This window comes from Sinohyriopsis cumingii, chromosome 5 (genome assembly GCF_028554795.1).
Source record: "Sinohyriopsis cumingii isolate HCF-2022 chromosome 5, ASM2855479v2, whole genome shotgun sequence".
Lineage (NCBI taxonomy): Eukaryota > Metazoa > Mollusca > Bivalvia > Unionida > Unionidae > Sinohyriopsis > Sinohyriopsis cumingii.
The window spans coordinates 35,936,349-35,953,653 of NC_142965.1; the positions used below are offsets into that span (position 1 = coordinate 35,936,349).

General features: G+C 34.4%; 1 protein-coding gene across 1 annotated transcript in view; it reads left to right on the forward strand.

Annotated features, from left to right (window-relative positions):
• The window catches only part of LOC149798937 (transmembrane 9 superfamily member 2-like), a 117,942-nt gene extending 101,790 nt beyond the window's left edge, over nt 1-16,152 (forward strand). Inside the window, exons 16-18 of the mRNA XM_089957852.1 lie at nt 2,187-2,298; nt 6,437-6,608; nt 10,536-16,152. Coding sequence (XP_089813978.1) covers nt 2,187-2,298; nt 6,437-6,608; nt 10,536-10,603 — 352 coding nt within the window. The 3' untranslated portion in view covers nt 10,604-16,152. The remainder of the gene's footprint in view (nt 1-2,186; nt 2,299-6,436; nt 6,609-10,535) is intronic.
• The last annotated feature ends 1,153 nt before the right edge of the window (nt 16,153-17,305 follow it).

Genomic DNA, 17,305 nt, shown 5'->3' on the forward strand with positions numbered 1-17,305 from the left:
CCTGAGTCAAGGAAATTATGTTTACTATGTTCTTTCTTATAATTTCAGTAACAGACCATGTCAGATTATAAATTAGATTGTTCTAGAAATGAACTTTTGTCCTACATCTTGCTTTTCTTTTGTGTCTTAGTTTTTTTATATATATAATACTGTTAACTTGAGAAATTACTCATTCCTGCAATAACATCTGAAGCAGATCCTGCAATAACATCTGAAGCAGAAATCAGTTTTATAGTTGTGTTCAGTATTATTCAAATTATTTATTCTCTGTAAATACAAAGTGCTCTTAAATAACATTCTTGGACAGAAACTTTAATTTAGAATTATAATAGTGAATTCAGACAAGGACATCTTGAAATATATTATTGCTATTCATTGGAAGACTGTTTGCATATCATCACACTTCAGATCACTGGTACATAAGTAAATTCATTACTTCATGCACATTGATGCCTTCAGTGCTGGATCTTATTTCGAACACCACTGGAATTTTTTTAGAACTATATTCATTTGGACTGGTAATAGAATATTTTGGACTATTTAAAATTTAATTCACAATTTTGCAAGTCCTTATTAAATTTTCACATATTCCAGGAATATAAATTATTTGTTGAATTTTACAAAACATTTTGGGTTTTGCTCTTTTCTAGTACTTAGTTCAAGACTGTCGAGTTGTAATACCCTATAAAAATGTGTGCATTTTAGCAAGCTCAGTATCCATAAAATTTGGTACATTGTAAAAAGGAAATCATGTGTATTTATAGCATTCTAGCAATCCAGAGATTTGGTACCCTATAAAAATCTCTGTATTCATAGCATTGAAAATAAATTTTTATGAAAGCAAAATACATTTCATCATTTTAAAATGATGCCCAACAATTACAAGGCATAAATATATTTTCTTGCCAAAATAATGCTGGTGTCCATAAGAAATGTCTGGAGATGTGCAGATAAGAGAGTAGTTCCAATTCTTTATAATTCAGAATTGTTTTATTGGTCCTGAAATTGATTTTAGTCTTCCCAGATTCTTTAGTTATTATGTTAGGGTCATACAATAGACATACAATATTTATGTGCTTTTTTTTTCTTCAAATTTGGGGCCCTAGGTGGCTGAGTGGTCCCAGACAATCGCCATTTACAAATCACTGACATCTCACCTCTGTCCACATGGGTTTGAGTCTTTGGCTCGGTTAATGTGGGTATCTGAGAAAGTTTCCAGCAGCTATTTGGGGTTATCTCAGGTTCTTCTGCCATCAAGTATACTAACCTCTATGGATGGCATTAAACCCATAAAACAGCAAAAAATCTTTTTCAAGATTTACTTTTTAAACTTTCTATTTGCCCAATTTAACATTGAAATTAGATTTTTGAAAGAGTTTATGGGATTGTCTATTGTCCGTCATCTGTCGATCTGTTAGCACAGGTTTGTTATTGCTTCACCTTCTAAACTACTTGAAGTATTGCCTTGAAATTTCACACACACACACACACACACACACACACAACACACACATATGGTCTGCTTGGTCCTAAATAAAAATGGTGATGTTCAGACATCTAGGATGGCCACCATAGTGGCTCATTTCATTACCCAGAACATCTGGGTACCCATTGACAGCTTTGCTGAATGGAAAATCATTAATATCTTGAAATTATTTATCTCTACTCCTCGACAAATGAATGGCTATATCAACATTTTCACCAACATTATGTTACCTAGTTGGTCTTGAATGAAATGGTGATAGACATTCATCCAATATGGCCGCCACAATGACATTATTAAAAATCTTTGTTTTCACTACTAAATTTGAACTGATGATCATTGTAAGGTGGGGATTTCACCCAAAGACTTCTAATAATGTCTATTTTGTCCTAAATGAAAATGGTGCCAGGCTGACATCCAATACATATACCAAGACAGCTAATTTGAAAAGCTTTAAATGCTGAAGAATATCAGAGATAGTTTGAACACTTGATGATTAAAAGGAAAGAAATGGTTTTGTCTTGGAGTCCTGGATATTCTTTTTGCCCAGTCAAGTATCAGTTGATTCAAGGGACACTTGTCATAACAATAACATGTTTTGCAGATCACAAGAAATTGATCTTCTGGTTGCATTTGTGTCATGTTGTAAGGTCAGAATGTCCAGGTTATGAAGTTGTAGATCATTTTGATTTTTTTATTGCAGGTCCCACCAGACATACTATATGTTTGGTTTCCTATTGCTGGTCTTTCTGATTCTCCTCATCACCTGTTCAGAAGCCACCATACTCTTGTGCTACTTCCATCTCTGTGCTGAGGTGAGTTCTTGTTAGTTAGTATAATGGTATGGGGTGTTACCTACAGAATTTACCTACATGGTGTCAGTGTTTCTGTTTATCCATTTGCCTGCCCATCCATCCATCCATCCATCACAATTCCTCTGCACTCTTGCGCTTTAAAGCAATTTGAGATTAAGTAAGAATCTTGATATACTTGTACATCATCACTAGGTTTGTTGCATACCATGTTGGAGGTCTGTAAGTTTAAAGCAGGTTGAGATTAAGGGGTGAAACTTGGTCAACTTACACATCAGCACTGGAAGGTGTGCTGCAGACTACGAAGTGAGACCTGTTTTTAGGGTCGAGGTCATCATTAAATATTTTACATTTTCATTTCACTATCCATTCATTATATAACTTTAAGGCCATTTGAGATTAAGGGATGAAACTTGTTATACTTGTAGATCTGCACAATAAGGTTTGTTATATACCATATTGGGGGTCCTATCTTCAGATCCAAGTTATAGCTCCATACTTATTTTCCATTACACTTTTACTGCTCTGTAACTTTATAGAACTGTTTGAGGGTGGGTGGGGGCCTTTCTTTTTCAACTGCATTTTAACAAATTATTGGCTGTATGATGCCAAGGAAATGGGAGCAAAGTGCCTTTCCTAAGGACACATTGAGGTAGCTGACATGATCTGGCCGGGTTAAGTATCAAACCATCAAACTCTTTGACTTATGGATCATGAGTCTTATGCTCTACCAAATGAGCTACAAGAGGTTTGTAGTTTTTTGAGGTTTACCAGAAGTACATCTACATGAGCAGTTGTGCAAATAACACTAAAATTGAAAGTGTTATGGAAAAGTTTTGAATCGGTCCATAAACATGCAGAAAATAAGGATTTGGTGTATGAGTCATGGAAGAATTATTTCCAGAAACCCATTTTGTTTCTGTACACTGTTGCTGTTGTGAACCACCATTTCAATGGTTGAAAAGTAATGGTAGCCAGTGAATGCCAGTTTGGTTGAACTAATGATAAAATTTCTTTAATGAAACAATTATATCTAATCACATTTTGCAAATGTGATCATGTTCATTTCATTAAAAACAAAATGCAACCCTTGTTCAACAGAATTCAGCATTCCTAAGCAACCTTCAGACTTCATATGACAGTCAGCAGAGATAGAAAAAAAATAACCATGTAATTTTACCTGGATTTAAATTGTCAGATAATGAAATAGAGTAGGTGTGGTACAGCTAAAGCAGTTAGACTCTTAAGCTGTGCAACAGTCTGTATGGGCTGCCAACCATATGAGCCATTTTTGAAAATGTGTCTGTGAGTCTCTAGTTGATAGATGAAATATAAAGGTCTTTGCAGACCTGCCAACCCATATGATTTTGCCATAAGTCTTATGAAAATTTCTTTTAAAATACAGACTTGACAGCATACAAGCAAAAACTATGGAAAATTATCGTGACAAACAAATCTGGATAATTGGTTCATCCATGTTTGATTTGGATCTGGGTTTCATGTTAGAATTAATGACATTAGTCAGGGAACCAGACTAACTTTACAGCAGCACCCCAGACACTTACTGCACCTGTTTGCTCATGCATGATGAAACTGTTGATTTTAGAATGTTTTTAAATATGGTGTCATGAAAGCAATGCATGTTTAAGATTAAAGAGAAAATAAGCTTCTAAAAAAGTGTTAATAATCAACACAGAAGAATATAAAGGAGTATTCAGATTCTTGTGAATAAAAGCTGGAAAAGACACAATTATGTTTATTGGACATCATATGCCAGTTTGAGTATGTCTCGTGATGGGAGATAGGATTGCTGTCACAGGGGTTCGTTACAGAGAAAATTAGGAGTATCTGTCAATGAATCAAAGGATGGAGGGTCTAGCCTGTAACAATATAACAGGTTAAACCCACCATCCCTTGATTCATGGACGGATACTCCTTATTTTCTTTGTAATGAACCCCTATGATTGCTGTTGTCATGTGAAATGAAAAAAGAATTTCCAAGAATTATGTCATGTTGAGAGATAGCAACAAGCCCATACATGCCAACCATTATGCTTTGGGCATATTCATTATGCCTTTTTTTTTCACTAAATTACTACTTACGCATAAATGTATTCGGATTGCATGTTTTCAATATATCCCCCTCCCAAAAAAATTAATAATTTGTTTTCTCGTTTTTATTAACATCCCATAAATCCCACAGACCGTATTCTAGAAAAGACAACTTGTATGTAACTACGACATAAGAGTACACTTGTCCGTAGACTTGCATGTACTTTCCTAACAGTATTATGTTCTATTTATAGCAGCTGCCCTATTTCCAAGAAACATGCTGGTTTCTACTTTCAACTTTTGACCTTGGCTTCTATTTATAGCAGCTATATGGCTTAGGTAGGATAGAATACACTGGTTTTCTAACTTTTAATCTTTGCGTGCAGATTCTGTTCTAATTCATATCTGGTACAGAACCAGTCTGAAGGTGTTTGGTGCTAAAAGTCAAGTCAGATTTATTCTAATTGATGCGTGTGTTAGAGCAAAAATATTTTTCAAATAATTTCACAGACGGATTAGGAAAAGGTGAAAAACCAATTCAAAGATGAATACATGAATTACACAATACAGCATTCCATTCTAGGGTAGCTTCATGTCCATTGCAGGCTGTGTGGAAAAGATTTTAGTATTCATCATGGTGGTAAAACAAAGAAACCTCGAATTGCCTCTTTTTACTAACTCCAGTACTAAGGCAACTTCTTTTTTTACAGCAGAACAAAATTGTGGACACAAATTTTATAAATGCAGAGGCGTTATTTACCGAGTTCTTAATAGAACACAGACTACGCCTAGCAGTAGAAAACTACGTTGGTCCTTTGTTCAAATGGATGTTTCCTGATTCCAAACTTACAGAAAATATGCATCTGCAAGAACAAAATTATCCAATATTGTTAGTTATTCAGCAGAAGATAAGTAATTTAAAATTGCAGAAGCCATGAAAATTAGGCTGTTTAGTATTGGAACAGACAGGAGCAGTGATTATGATGATAAAAAGTTGTACCCAGTCTGTGTAAGAGACTTTGACAACAAAAAGGGCAAAGTCAGAGTGCTCTTCTTTCAGTACCAGAATTAACAGTAGATTCCACTGGAGAAAACATTTTTTATTTACTTAATAATGTTTGGCAGAACTGTATGTTTTTTTTTTAGCTGATAATGCATTAGTCAATGATGACTGGAATTCATAAAGGAGTTGCATTCTATATATTGAAAAATGTCTCCATCAGTGTACATATCAGGTTGTCCTTGTTACATGATGCACCTTGCTGCTGAAAAGACTGTCGATAAATTAGAAGGAGAACTGAAGTATCAAGTTGGCATTCTACCTGACCATGTACTTCATGCGGACAGAGTTGACGTGCAATGGCACCTTATTTCCAAGCTAAAAGACCCAATAACTGGAAGATATATATTTCCTTTTCTTTGTCAGATTATGAAAGGAATATTGGCTCTTTACCATTCTAATGCTGACTGAGAGATTGTTCAGTATTGTTAACAAAAATAAAATTTGAATTCAGATCCAGGCTTTGTAACCCAGCACTTAGTGCTCTACTGGTGTGCAAAACATTAATAGTCTCAGCTGGTACGAATTGTTTCGAAATGTAGTATGAAAGTCTGTTGCTTTTAAAGCTCAAAGTGTTATATATGAAAACTTGAAGCAGTAATTGATGTTAAAAGTCCAGACAGGTAAATAGATCATTATGTACACATGCTCATTGAATTTTTATAATGTTATTTGTGGATTACGCTTTTTCTGCTCAGATTACTCCTTTTGTCCACTTGGATTACACTTTTTCCTTGCCAGGGGTTGGCATGTATGAAGAGGACAAACATGAAAAAACTGTGAGGACAACAACAAAATACGAGTGAATTGTCTTCTAAGTGAACTGTGGAAGCACTTTCAAGCATTAATAAATGAACTCTCTGCAATAAAGTGTTTATTAAAGAAGTGTTAGTACAAAGATATTTTTCACAATATATTTTATGAAGTTAAAATTCATTAAAATTGTCCAAAATGTTGACTGAAATCTTAAATTTACTGCATGCTTAGATCCTTAGCTGTTTTCATTTTTATTACTGTTTTCTTTGACAGGATTATCATTGGTGGTGGAGATCGTTCCTGACCAGTGGATTCACATCGGTGTATTTTTTCATTTACTGCATTCACTACTATGTATCCAAACTGGAACTGCAGGGAGGGGCCAGCACTTTCTTGTACTTTGGATACATGTTGATCGTTGTCTTTTTGTTCTTCTTACTGACAGGTAAGTGAAGGCCCTTATATTATGGCAATTTGCACTCTATTTTCACGTATGATTTTTTAAAAAGTAAGTGGTATTATCCGAGTTCCTAGATTTCTTCAACCTCAGCAACTGCTTTTGTGTGCCCTACTACTTACAATAAGGGCAATCAAATGTGGTTCCTCTGTTTATGGTAGAGATACATGCAAACATGTAGCAATAATCTGACTAGATTTTAAGACTATTTACACAAATTTTTTAAATTTGTATGATGTCGCTACTTGCAGAGGGCATCTTGATTTCTACAACTCCTTTCCACTCATTTGGGGAAGCTTGTTAGCAAGATTCCGCAAAAACCACTTCATTTAGTGTGGTGAAAGTTGGTAGGCAAGATTGTATTGCTGTGTAGATGACCCCTGATTGATATTCAGGCTGTTACAGCAATTTTTCATTTTTAGTTTTACTGGTCAATGGCCAGAACAGCTTATAGCATGCTCTTTTGTTTGCCATTCAGCATCTGTCCATCTGTTAACACAAGTTTATTATTGCTATTCATCCTAAACTACTTAACGCGTTGCCACTCATTCATCTCAAGGTTTAGTTGGTCCTAAATGAACTATCCAGTATGATCACAACAGCCATTTTGAAAATTTTGTTTTCAACACTCCTCGATTCAGGATTGATATAACAGCTTGGGGCTGACCCCAAAAGACTTAATTTAATGACCACTTGGTACTAATGAAAATGGTGCAGATCTGACATCCAGTATGACTGCCATAGGAGCTAGCTTTAATATCTTGTCACTGCTCTTAAATGAATGTCATATTGACATGGGGTTTCAGAACAAGGTACCTTATGTCCTAAATGAATGTCATATTGACATGGGGTTTCATCACAAGGCTTCTTATGTCCTAAATAAATGTCATATTGACATGGGGGTTTCATCACAAGGCTTCTTATGTCCTAAATGAATGTCATATTGACATGGGGTTTCATCACAAGGCTTCTTATGTCCTAAATGAATGTCATATTGACATGGGGTTTCATCACAAGGCTTCTTATGTCCTAAATGAAAATAGTTCTGTTTATACATTAAATATACCAGCCACAGTGGCCATTTTGAAAATCTTGTTACTAAAAGTTATGCTGAATTGATTGTCACATGAACATTGGGTTTACTGAACATTTTATAATGTCTAATTGGTCCTAAATGAAAATGATCACTGCGCCCAATATTGCCATCACAGCTGACATATGGAAAATCTTGTTATCACCTCCCATCCTGAACAGAAAGTCATGTTGCCATTGGGTTATTAACAAATAATTTCTTATGATAACTAGCTGGTCCCAAGTGAAAATTGTTACCTTTTGACATCCAGTATAGACACCACAGTAGCCATGTTGAAAAGCTTGTTATTTGGATGGATGGTCATGTTGACATGGGCATTTTAATTAAAGATTTGTTGTGATGTCTACAACCTAAGTGTCAGATATCTTGAAAATCATGTTCTCGAAAAGTTAGCCTGAATTAGTCTAAAGTACACTTTGTTTAGCAGTTATTAAAAGTGGGAAAATAAATTTTGCCAAACTAGACAATGCCAGCTTCTTAAAGTGTAATAAATGAATTACAGACTATATTAAAAAAAGTTTTAAAAAAGTTGTTGCTGTTTTCTGTTTTTACAAAATACCTAGTCCAGACAGTGAAAATGCCAAAACAGAGCTAGCAGCTTTTTTTATAAGGGCATATTTTTATTAAGGCCAAGCTGTATAATCAATGACCCATATTACACCCATCAATCGTACACCAAAATAAAGGGAATTAAAAGTTCTTTTAACAATACCTAAGCTATACAAAGTCTTATTTAAATAGCCAGTACAACCACTGAGGATAACATATAAAAAAAAATTTCTTTAAAATAGCCATGATGGCAGTCATCTTGAAAATCTTTTTATCACTTCTCCTGTGAAGTTCTCACTAAAAGATACGATGCCTAATTGGTTCTGAATGTAAATGGTGCTGATCTGATGTCCAATAGGGCCACCATGGCAGCCATCTTGAAGATCTGAATGAATAGTTATTTCAACATCAAGTTCTCACAAAAATATATCTTATGATGTCCAGTTGGACCTAAATGAAAACGTGCCAATCTGACATCCAATAGAGCACCACAGCAACCATTTTGATACAGTTGCTGCTTCTGAAAGGAAACACATATCAGCAAGTGATCTCCACTAAACAACATGGTAACATAAGGAGAATATTCTGCAACAGTGTTGTTGTGGTGGGGTTTAACGCCATATTTCAGCACACAATAGGCTATGCATGGTGGCCAGTATTATTGGTGGAGGAAGAACCTGGGAAGAACCACTGACCCACGAGAAGCTAATGGCAAGTTTTCTCACATACCCACGTTGGCTGAATCCTAGACTCAAACCCACGCAGACAGAGGTGAGATGGCAGTGATCTGTAATGGAGAGTGCTTTAGAACACTCGGCCACTCGGGGCCCCCTTCTGCAACAGTGAGAAAATTGAGTAATTATTTTAAATACTTAGTAACTTATGTACCAAGATTTAAATGAATGGTTTTGCAATGCAAATGCCAACAATACCCCAATTGCATTTCACGCTTAAGAATAAGAATTTAATTTATGTTAACTTGAAATAAGTCAGTTCTTAAAACAAGAACCTTTTAATAAAGCTACTTTTAAATGAAGAGAATAAATGCTTTGAAGTTATATGTAACTTTATTACTACATACACATATTTCTCACAAATATAGTACCCCTCTGGAAAGGCCACCCATCTTATATGGCCACTTTCCCAGTGCAGAAAGGGTGGCTGTATGTGAGGGGGACCACTGTATATATGGTAAGCTGGAATACCTTGGTTTCTAATTCATCAGTGATTTAGATGATTAAATTATGTTTAAACCAAGAATTATGGGCAAGTTAAATTACAGGCAGATGAAATAACAGAAGGAGAAAATCAACAGGCTTGAAATTAATGCCAATCTGCCAATCCAAAATCAGTAAATTGACTGTCGGTCCACATCCATTAAAGCCTCAGACTACACAAATTCATTGGATCATTCAAAACAGTTCTGCCAGTCGCTGTCAGGAGTTAGGAGGTGGTCCTCTGTTGCACATGGAACAACATTTTGCATGTTTAATTGAGATTGTGTTTGTACCATAGTGGCTGATTCAGTGAATAATGCAAAAGTATATCAAATAACATTACTGTTAGGTTATTGTTGATAAATGTTCACTGAATCGTTAGGTGACAATTGGAAAGATGTGGAGGTTCTAACAAGGTTGCCATCAAAACATTCCAAACTTGGCGCTGACTACAAAGAGCTTGATCATAAGTATGATCAAAATATATGTAAGCGAGAAAATACAAAAATTCCTAGAAAATCACTATAAATGGCTGAAATTTGACTAGGAATGGAAATGATGTTTGCTTTCTGCACCAAGTATTTTGGAGGAATATAAAAGTGCACAGATTCGTGATATTTAGGCAAGATCAATATAATTTTTTTTATTCAGATCATGTGGACCAGTGAAAAACAATCCAAATTTCAAGCCCTTTATCACTATTGCCTATTGCTAAAGGTCTGGATATTTAAAAAAAGATATTTAAATTGTATAAATATTCTTCTCTGACACCATAAAATGGTATTGATGCAACTGTGTTTTTATATTGAATTACTGATGTGGTACAATGTATTTATTAATTTAATTTGACAGTCATTAAATATGTTTAAATACTGTTTAACAATGCTGATGTATATATCCTGGTAACATAAAATTCTAGTGAATTTTATTTGTTTTACACATTAAGATAATAGACATGTGTAACAAATATAAATAATTTCTCTTTAGTTTTGATGGAGGTATTTTTACACTTCTTGATTTAGGCATTTGGTGCTAATTTTTCCCATTTCTTTGCAGGAACTATTGGATTCTTTGCCTGCTTCTGGTTTGTAACCAAGATATACAGTGTAGTGAAGGTGGATTAATGTACTGACATGGCTAGAAGAACAGAATTTCATTGTATAAAGCTGTCTTGTAACTCTGTCCTGCTGTTAATAGCTCAGCATATTGAACATTTCAGACATGATGTCTGAAGACCCCATGCATTAACTCAATATATAGACACACACACATATACCCAGAAATACATCAGGTTCTGATAGTCACCACAGTACACTATATTTGCATAAAAGGAATAAAGTAATTTAAAAATTGCAAATTATAAGCATCAGAAATTCACAAAAATTTCATAATGTTTGTAATTTCCTGCTATCTTTTTCACTTTTCTTTGCTGCTTTGGAAGGCGTAAATATTTTGGTTGATTGTATTTGAACATAGCCGTGTTGTAAACCCAGTCTTGAGAGACTGCCCAGTCTGCAAACAAAATTGATTTAACAAGTGCATCAAGAATCGGATCATAAATGGCAGGTGATCTGCCAAAACAGGTAGTCTTTCAAGCCAGGTTTTACTGTATTAAGTATTTTCTGTGTAGATTGTAAAAAGTACAATTTAGCTAGTTTTCTTATTGATGCCCAGTAGTTCTTTTCTACTTTGTTTCATCTACAATGATTGGGTAGTGTTCTTTGTATTATTAAAATAAATTTTACATAAAATTCTTTCAGCACTATATACTTTGCTGTTTATTAAAAGCTGAAAAATAAGGTCATATCTCATCAGGAATTGGCAGAATTTATAAAATGTTGGAGAATTTGACAATGGCAGGATTTGAACAAGATACATCCATATTGCAAATAATGAACATCCATGTCATTAAAAAATTCTTCTCCAAATATTGTTTTCATCTCCTATTTTGGATTGTAATATTAATTAGGGGTGAAACGATACATATATCAACTTTTGGTCTCTTCATCTTTATGTCTCTCAGTAGTTGTGTGGCACCGGGTTTTTTGTGTGTTGACATTGGTTTAATTTTTAGTATGCAGATTACAGACATACATAGATTTATCAGCTGTTCATATGCTATTTTCATCCTTGATTAAAAAAATATACTTCCAAACATACTAGGTGTCATTTTTATTCCGCTTTTTAGGCCATTTCAGGCTGCTCCATTTGATCCTGGTCACCACACCCATTGTTTTGAACTTCATGAATGCTTTTAAAACATTTTATTACCAGTTTCATGTCTTCAGTTAAACTGGGAAGGCTTTGCAGTGCTATCTTCAAAACAGAAGAAATAGTGCAGTTTCTTCGTCAAGGAAAGTCTGCAAGTCCATAAGAAAAAGCAGAGATAACAAACAACCAAATCTATTACATTGTACCTCCTGCAGATGCAAAACCACTGCAGACACAGACACTCGTTTCTGTGAGTGAAAAAGAACATTATCAAAAACACCCGCCAATTCTGTGCTAATTTCCTTTTATCCCATCTGCAAATTCTCTTGCTGATTACCTATATCAGCATAAAAGGAAGAGCCACTTGTACACTAAGTTTCTCTGTTGCTTCAAAATCTACTTCTTTTGGGTTTGGATGCCAATACTTCTGGCATGTCATACATTGAAGAAGCTACAGTTCTGATTGGTGGTTATTGTTTTAGCCTAGACTGAAACAAACAATACTATCAGAACTGAATGTAACATTTTGTTGTGAGTCACACAGGAAGTGTAGCCCTCATGTTCAGTACAAGTAGACAAGATGTGAAGTAAAAGCAAAACTTCAACAAAACAAAATGGTTATTAAATGATAAGTACTTAAATCATACATGGAGAGCGAATCTGAAACTTCTTTAGAGTGATGTACATCATCAGTGGCTGAGCATATGTACTGACAGAATAAAATAATCAGCATGGAAGGGGTGGGGGTGGGGGGGCTGGCAGATTTCAAACCACACAAGTTAGTCACTTTGTGCTTGATAATTTGAAAAAAGCAAGTGGGTGTTGTCAATGTTTTCTTGTTACTGACATTAATGTGTGTGCCTGCTACTGACGTCTCAGGTGAATTATAAATTTGAAAAATATGACTAATAATTATTCACAACTGTAAGTAAGTTGTATAGGTTAAGTATGGATTTATCACCTTTTATCAATAGGAGTACTGATGTGGAAAAATATTGATACATTGATACGCTGCTTAATCGTTTCACCTATATTAATTTTGTTCTATCTTGAATTAACAGCAACTCAGCTTACAACCGTAATATTGAAAAAGTAATGTACAAATGTCAATGTTTTCTATCAGTACAGGAATGCAAGTTTCTGGTAATGAAGGGTTTTAATCGGTGGTTATGATAATAAATGTTGATATTTTTGCAGGGAATAATTCTTGCATTCTTTTTTTTTTTTTACATTATAGTAGATAATTGATTACTTATTGGGTGTAGCGTTTTGAGCTCAGCCAATATATGTGAGAAAGCTTGCCAGTATCTTTCCATGTGTTGTTGGTTCTTACTGGGGTTTTCCCCCATTTCTTCCTCTACCCATTATACTGGACACTAGTTACTGTGTGCTGAAAAATGGCATAAGACCTACAACAGCTTACTGGTTGCCCTTCACAGCATTGAAGTTACCTTTCCTTATCAGATCAGAATGTAGATGGAAGGGAAATGATTCTGTAGCATTTTCACCTTCCTCAATAACAAGAAATTCTCATTCCTAAAAATGATAAAAATTTATACTAATGCATTTCTGTCAAGTGTTCAATCTTTGATGAAGACTGGTGATGTGTTTGTGTATTCAGTCAGCAGCAGAAATGAACTGGGACACAAGAAAATTATCCAACTCTAATTTAGAAGTCACTTAATGCTATGTTGATTTAGTGTTCATAGGTCTTTAGCTGGTGTAGAAATTTCAAATTTCCTATATAAAGTTATTTAAAACGTAAAAAATTGCAACAATGGACAGTTTTAAATTGATAGACATCTTTTCCTGAAGCAGGTTGCTGACTGTGACCAATGCTGATGGAGGAGTGAAATAAGAGAGGAAACTTGTTTTTTTTTTTTACAATCTTGCATTTTGGAAACTATACAGATGCAATGAACTACATGCAAGATTGATGATGGGATGATTTTGCTTTTATGGTTATGTAAGGTAATGCATATTTGTACTGATGACTGCTGTATTTTGTGGATTTTTGTTTTGTATAAGTGGTCTACTACTAGAAGGTGTTACTATATACTAGATATACCTGCTGGCTGTATTGTATGACAAATTTATTTAACATTTAATTAACAATACAATTAATATCATCATTCATCATACATTTTCTCATATGTTTGAAAATGAATAGAACTTTAAGACAGTTGAAAAATATTTTTGTAATTTAAATGTCAGATGTACACTTATATGTACATAAATTGTACATATTTAACACTGGAAAAGAATTTGTCATAAATTAGTAATATTTGCATTCAGTTCTAAATGTAGTCAAACTTCTTTAAATTGGCTGCTCTTTAACGTAACATTGTTTATGAGATTGGCAATCAAATTTAAGTTCCATGCTGGTCATTCAAGTAATAATGACTTCAAATTGGCCACTACCATAAAATTGCCAAAATGTTTTGCCTGGTTTAGAAGTTTTACTGTATAAAGAAAATCTGGCACGTGAATTTTGGCTTTGTAATCCTCATCATTACCTATAAATCATGATGAATTTTAAAAGATTTAATTTTTTTGATTTGTCAGATGTGGTATAGAAGGAAAGTCCAGTTCTGTTGTGAATAAACAAGTTAAATGAGGGGTTTGATACATTTTAACTTTTTTATGTGTTGGTATTTATTAATTTGTTTTGTCATTGTGTATAAAAAGAATGTAAAGGTCATGCAAATACAAGTAAAGCTTGAGGTTTTATATTACAGAGGTCGTGCTAATTCCATGCCAATACTGTGATTTCTCTTATTTTCTAGGGTATCGGTGAACAATTTTTGTTTTAGTTTGTGCTCAAATTTGAGGATTTGAAAAAGTTCCTATTGTTTCCACAGAACAAAAATTTTTCATTAGATCCCAAAGTTTATCATGGTTTTGTAACAACCATGAAAATCATCACTGCGTAGATAATAGTGAATTCACAGTAGTAGGCTTCCTGTAATTTTTATTTTTTGCCAAGGCTGTGAATCCAGTTCATTTCTTCAATCAGCTGTCAGGTGTAATGGAAGGTCACATTCTAATAAACTCGGTTAGTCTTTACTTTTCAGCCTTTTTGGATGTGATGCTGAGGATCTGGTTTAAATCTCAATGTTACTGATTTAGTCTCCACATCTTACACAAGTTTAATGTCTCCATCTGTAAACTAGTTATCTCAACATTTTATTCATTGACATTGCTGGGACTGTCAACATGTCTGTCACATCCTGAATATATTTTGTACATCAGTTGCTCATATATTGTCAGCTCTTGTCATTTATCTCTTGTGTACAAATCTTGTTAGTACAGAACCATATTCCAAACCTGGGTCACACTGACTACATTTAATTATTGTGTAACATTTTTATATTTTAGGCAAGTTTGTAGTGTATTGTTGGCTGCAGGGTATTATAACTCTTTTTGTGAGTATTATTTTAAATAGGTAAATATTCTGTTACAATAACTAGGGTCCATTCTAGGATGCATAATTGCAGGATTCAAGCAGACTCTGAACCATTTTTAATAAATTTAAACCCAATGTGTACAAAATCCTGCATCGTATATGCATCCCTTGTTTCATTGTTAAAACCCATGTATAATTACAAAATTCAAAATTTTTCAAATGCACCCACCCCCATTTTCAGTTATTAAATAGCCTAGAATAAGAAGGGTTATTATGGCAGCTTTGGCTTTGGTCAGATTCAGTATTGTAGTAAAGTTATCCAAAAGTCATTTATGCTGCAGTGAACATTTTTCATTTGTACAAAATGAGGAATAGTGCTGACTGAATAGTAAAATTTGTAAATTATTTATTGACAGAGAATGCAATGGTTTTGCAGTCCTTGGCAAATGTAACATTTACATGTAACTGTATAGCCACATTTTTATATCTGAATGCTTCTGTGTGATATCTCTTCATATTTGGTTTGAACTGTTAAATATTGATTATATTGTTATATTATTAATGCCTTGCAATTGAATTGTCAAGTCTATCGATAGATGGTATCAAAAAGTCATCATGTTTCTGTTTTGCTGATAAATCTTTTTTCACATAATGGTTGCTATCTGCATGTTCCATACTTTGGCAGATCTGAAATTTAAAGCAAATCCTTAACTTTTGGAAGGACATGTGAATAATTAAATTATTGATAAGAAATAAAGATAACCAAGTTGCTATCTGTGTACAGTTATAAACGTTATGTTGATGATGACAATCTGAAATTCAGATAATTAAAGACAATGATCATTAGTCAACTATTTGTCTGGGAATATGTTGGTTATAATCATTTTCTGCTTAGGGAATGTATGTTACATTTTCTATTTATGTGCATCAGAAACAATACCATCATTATCAATCTGTAGGATGTTTATAATTTTTTATTTTAACAAAATGTTGTATATTATCAAATTTTCTGTAAAGTACATGAGGGATACTTCTAAAATAAACACTTTATCAACATGTAAATGGTTATTTTTTTTGTCATCCCATGTAATGAAATGTTCAGAGAAATAATAGAGATGTAGTAGTTTTGCCTGTCACCCATGCCGGGGTATAGGCCGCCCATAAAAGATCGCCAGAGGCTTCTGTCCTGTGCCATCCCTTCAAGCTGACTCATCTTAGTGATGTCTGCCTCAAGGTCGCATCACCAGGTATTTCTTGATCATTCCCTTCTCCGCTTGCCTTGAGGGTTCCATTGAAATGCCTGTCTGGTAATGTTGGTTGGCGGCTTACATAGGGTGTGTATATCCAACCCCACCTTCTCTTCTTGATCTCGTCCTCTAGTGGAAGCTGGGAGGTTCTCTGCCACAGGTTGGTGTTGCTGATGGTGTCTGGCCAGCGGATGTAAAGATTCTTCTTAGGCAGCTGTTGATGAAGGTCTGAATTCTCTTTACGGTCGACTTGGTGGTTCTCCAGGTCTCTGCTCCATACAGTAGTAGAACTGACTTCACGTTGGAGTTGAACAGTCTGATCTTGGTAGTAATAGACATTAGTCTAAATCACTGTCCCCCCCCCCTCCATTTATAATGTGGGAATGACTATACCACTGCCTCTCTTAAATGATAATGACTACACCACTGTCTCCCTTTTAATTTGAGTATGATTACCACTGCTACTTAATGAGTTGCACTTAAAAGTTGGTTACTGCTTAATGGTAACCATTTCTAATGTGCTTTCAGTCAGGAAATAAATTATTTTGCATCTTTTTACACACTATTATGACATCACTAAATGCGAGGTTCCATTCACTAAAAACACCAGTCACTTTTATGGCTCCCATTAACAGTGTTATAAAACACATGTACTGTATAAATAATGATTGCATTCTTACATGAACTTGAAAATTCCATTTACATGAATTGCAGACCTGGATATTCATCAGCAATTTTTCCCATAATCCAATTTGTGATGTTGGCCACACTGCTGGTCTAACATCAATAGGTTCAATGAAATTTTACAAAATATGCACATGGCAATTTGTACGATCTCTGGTTTACTAATTAGCCAATTCCCCACCTATTCCAACAGTAGTTTGTGCGACATGGCTGTCGTAAGTTCACAATTGTTTATGCATACAATCATCTCTATTGAGACTATCTTGATGGTCTAGCAT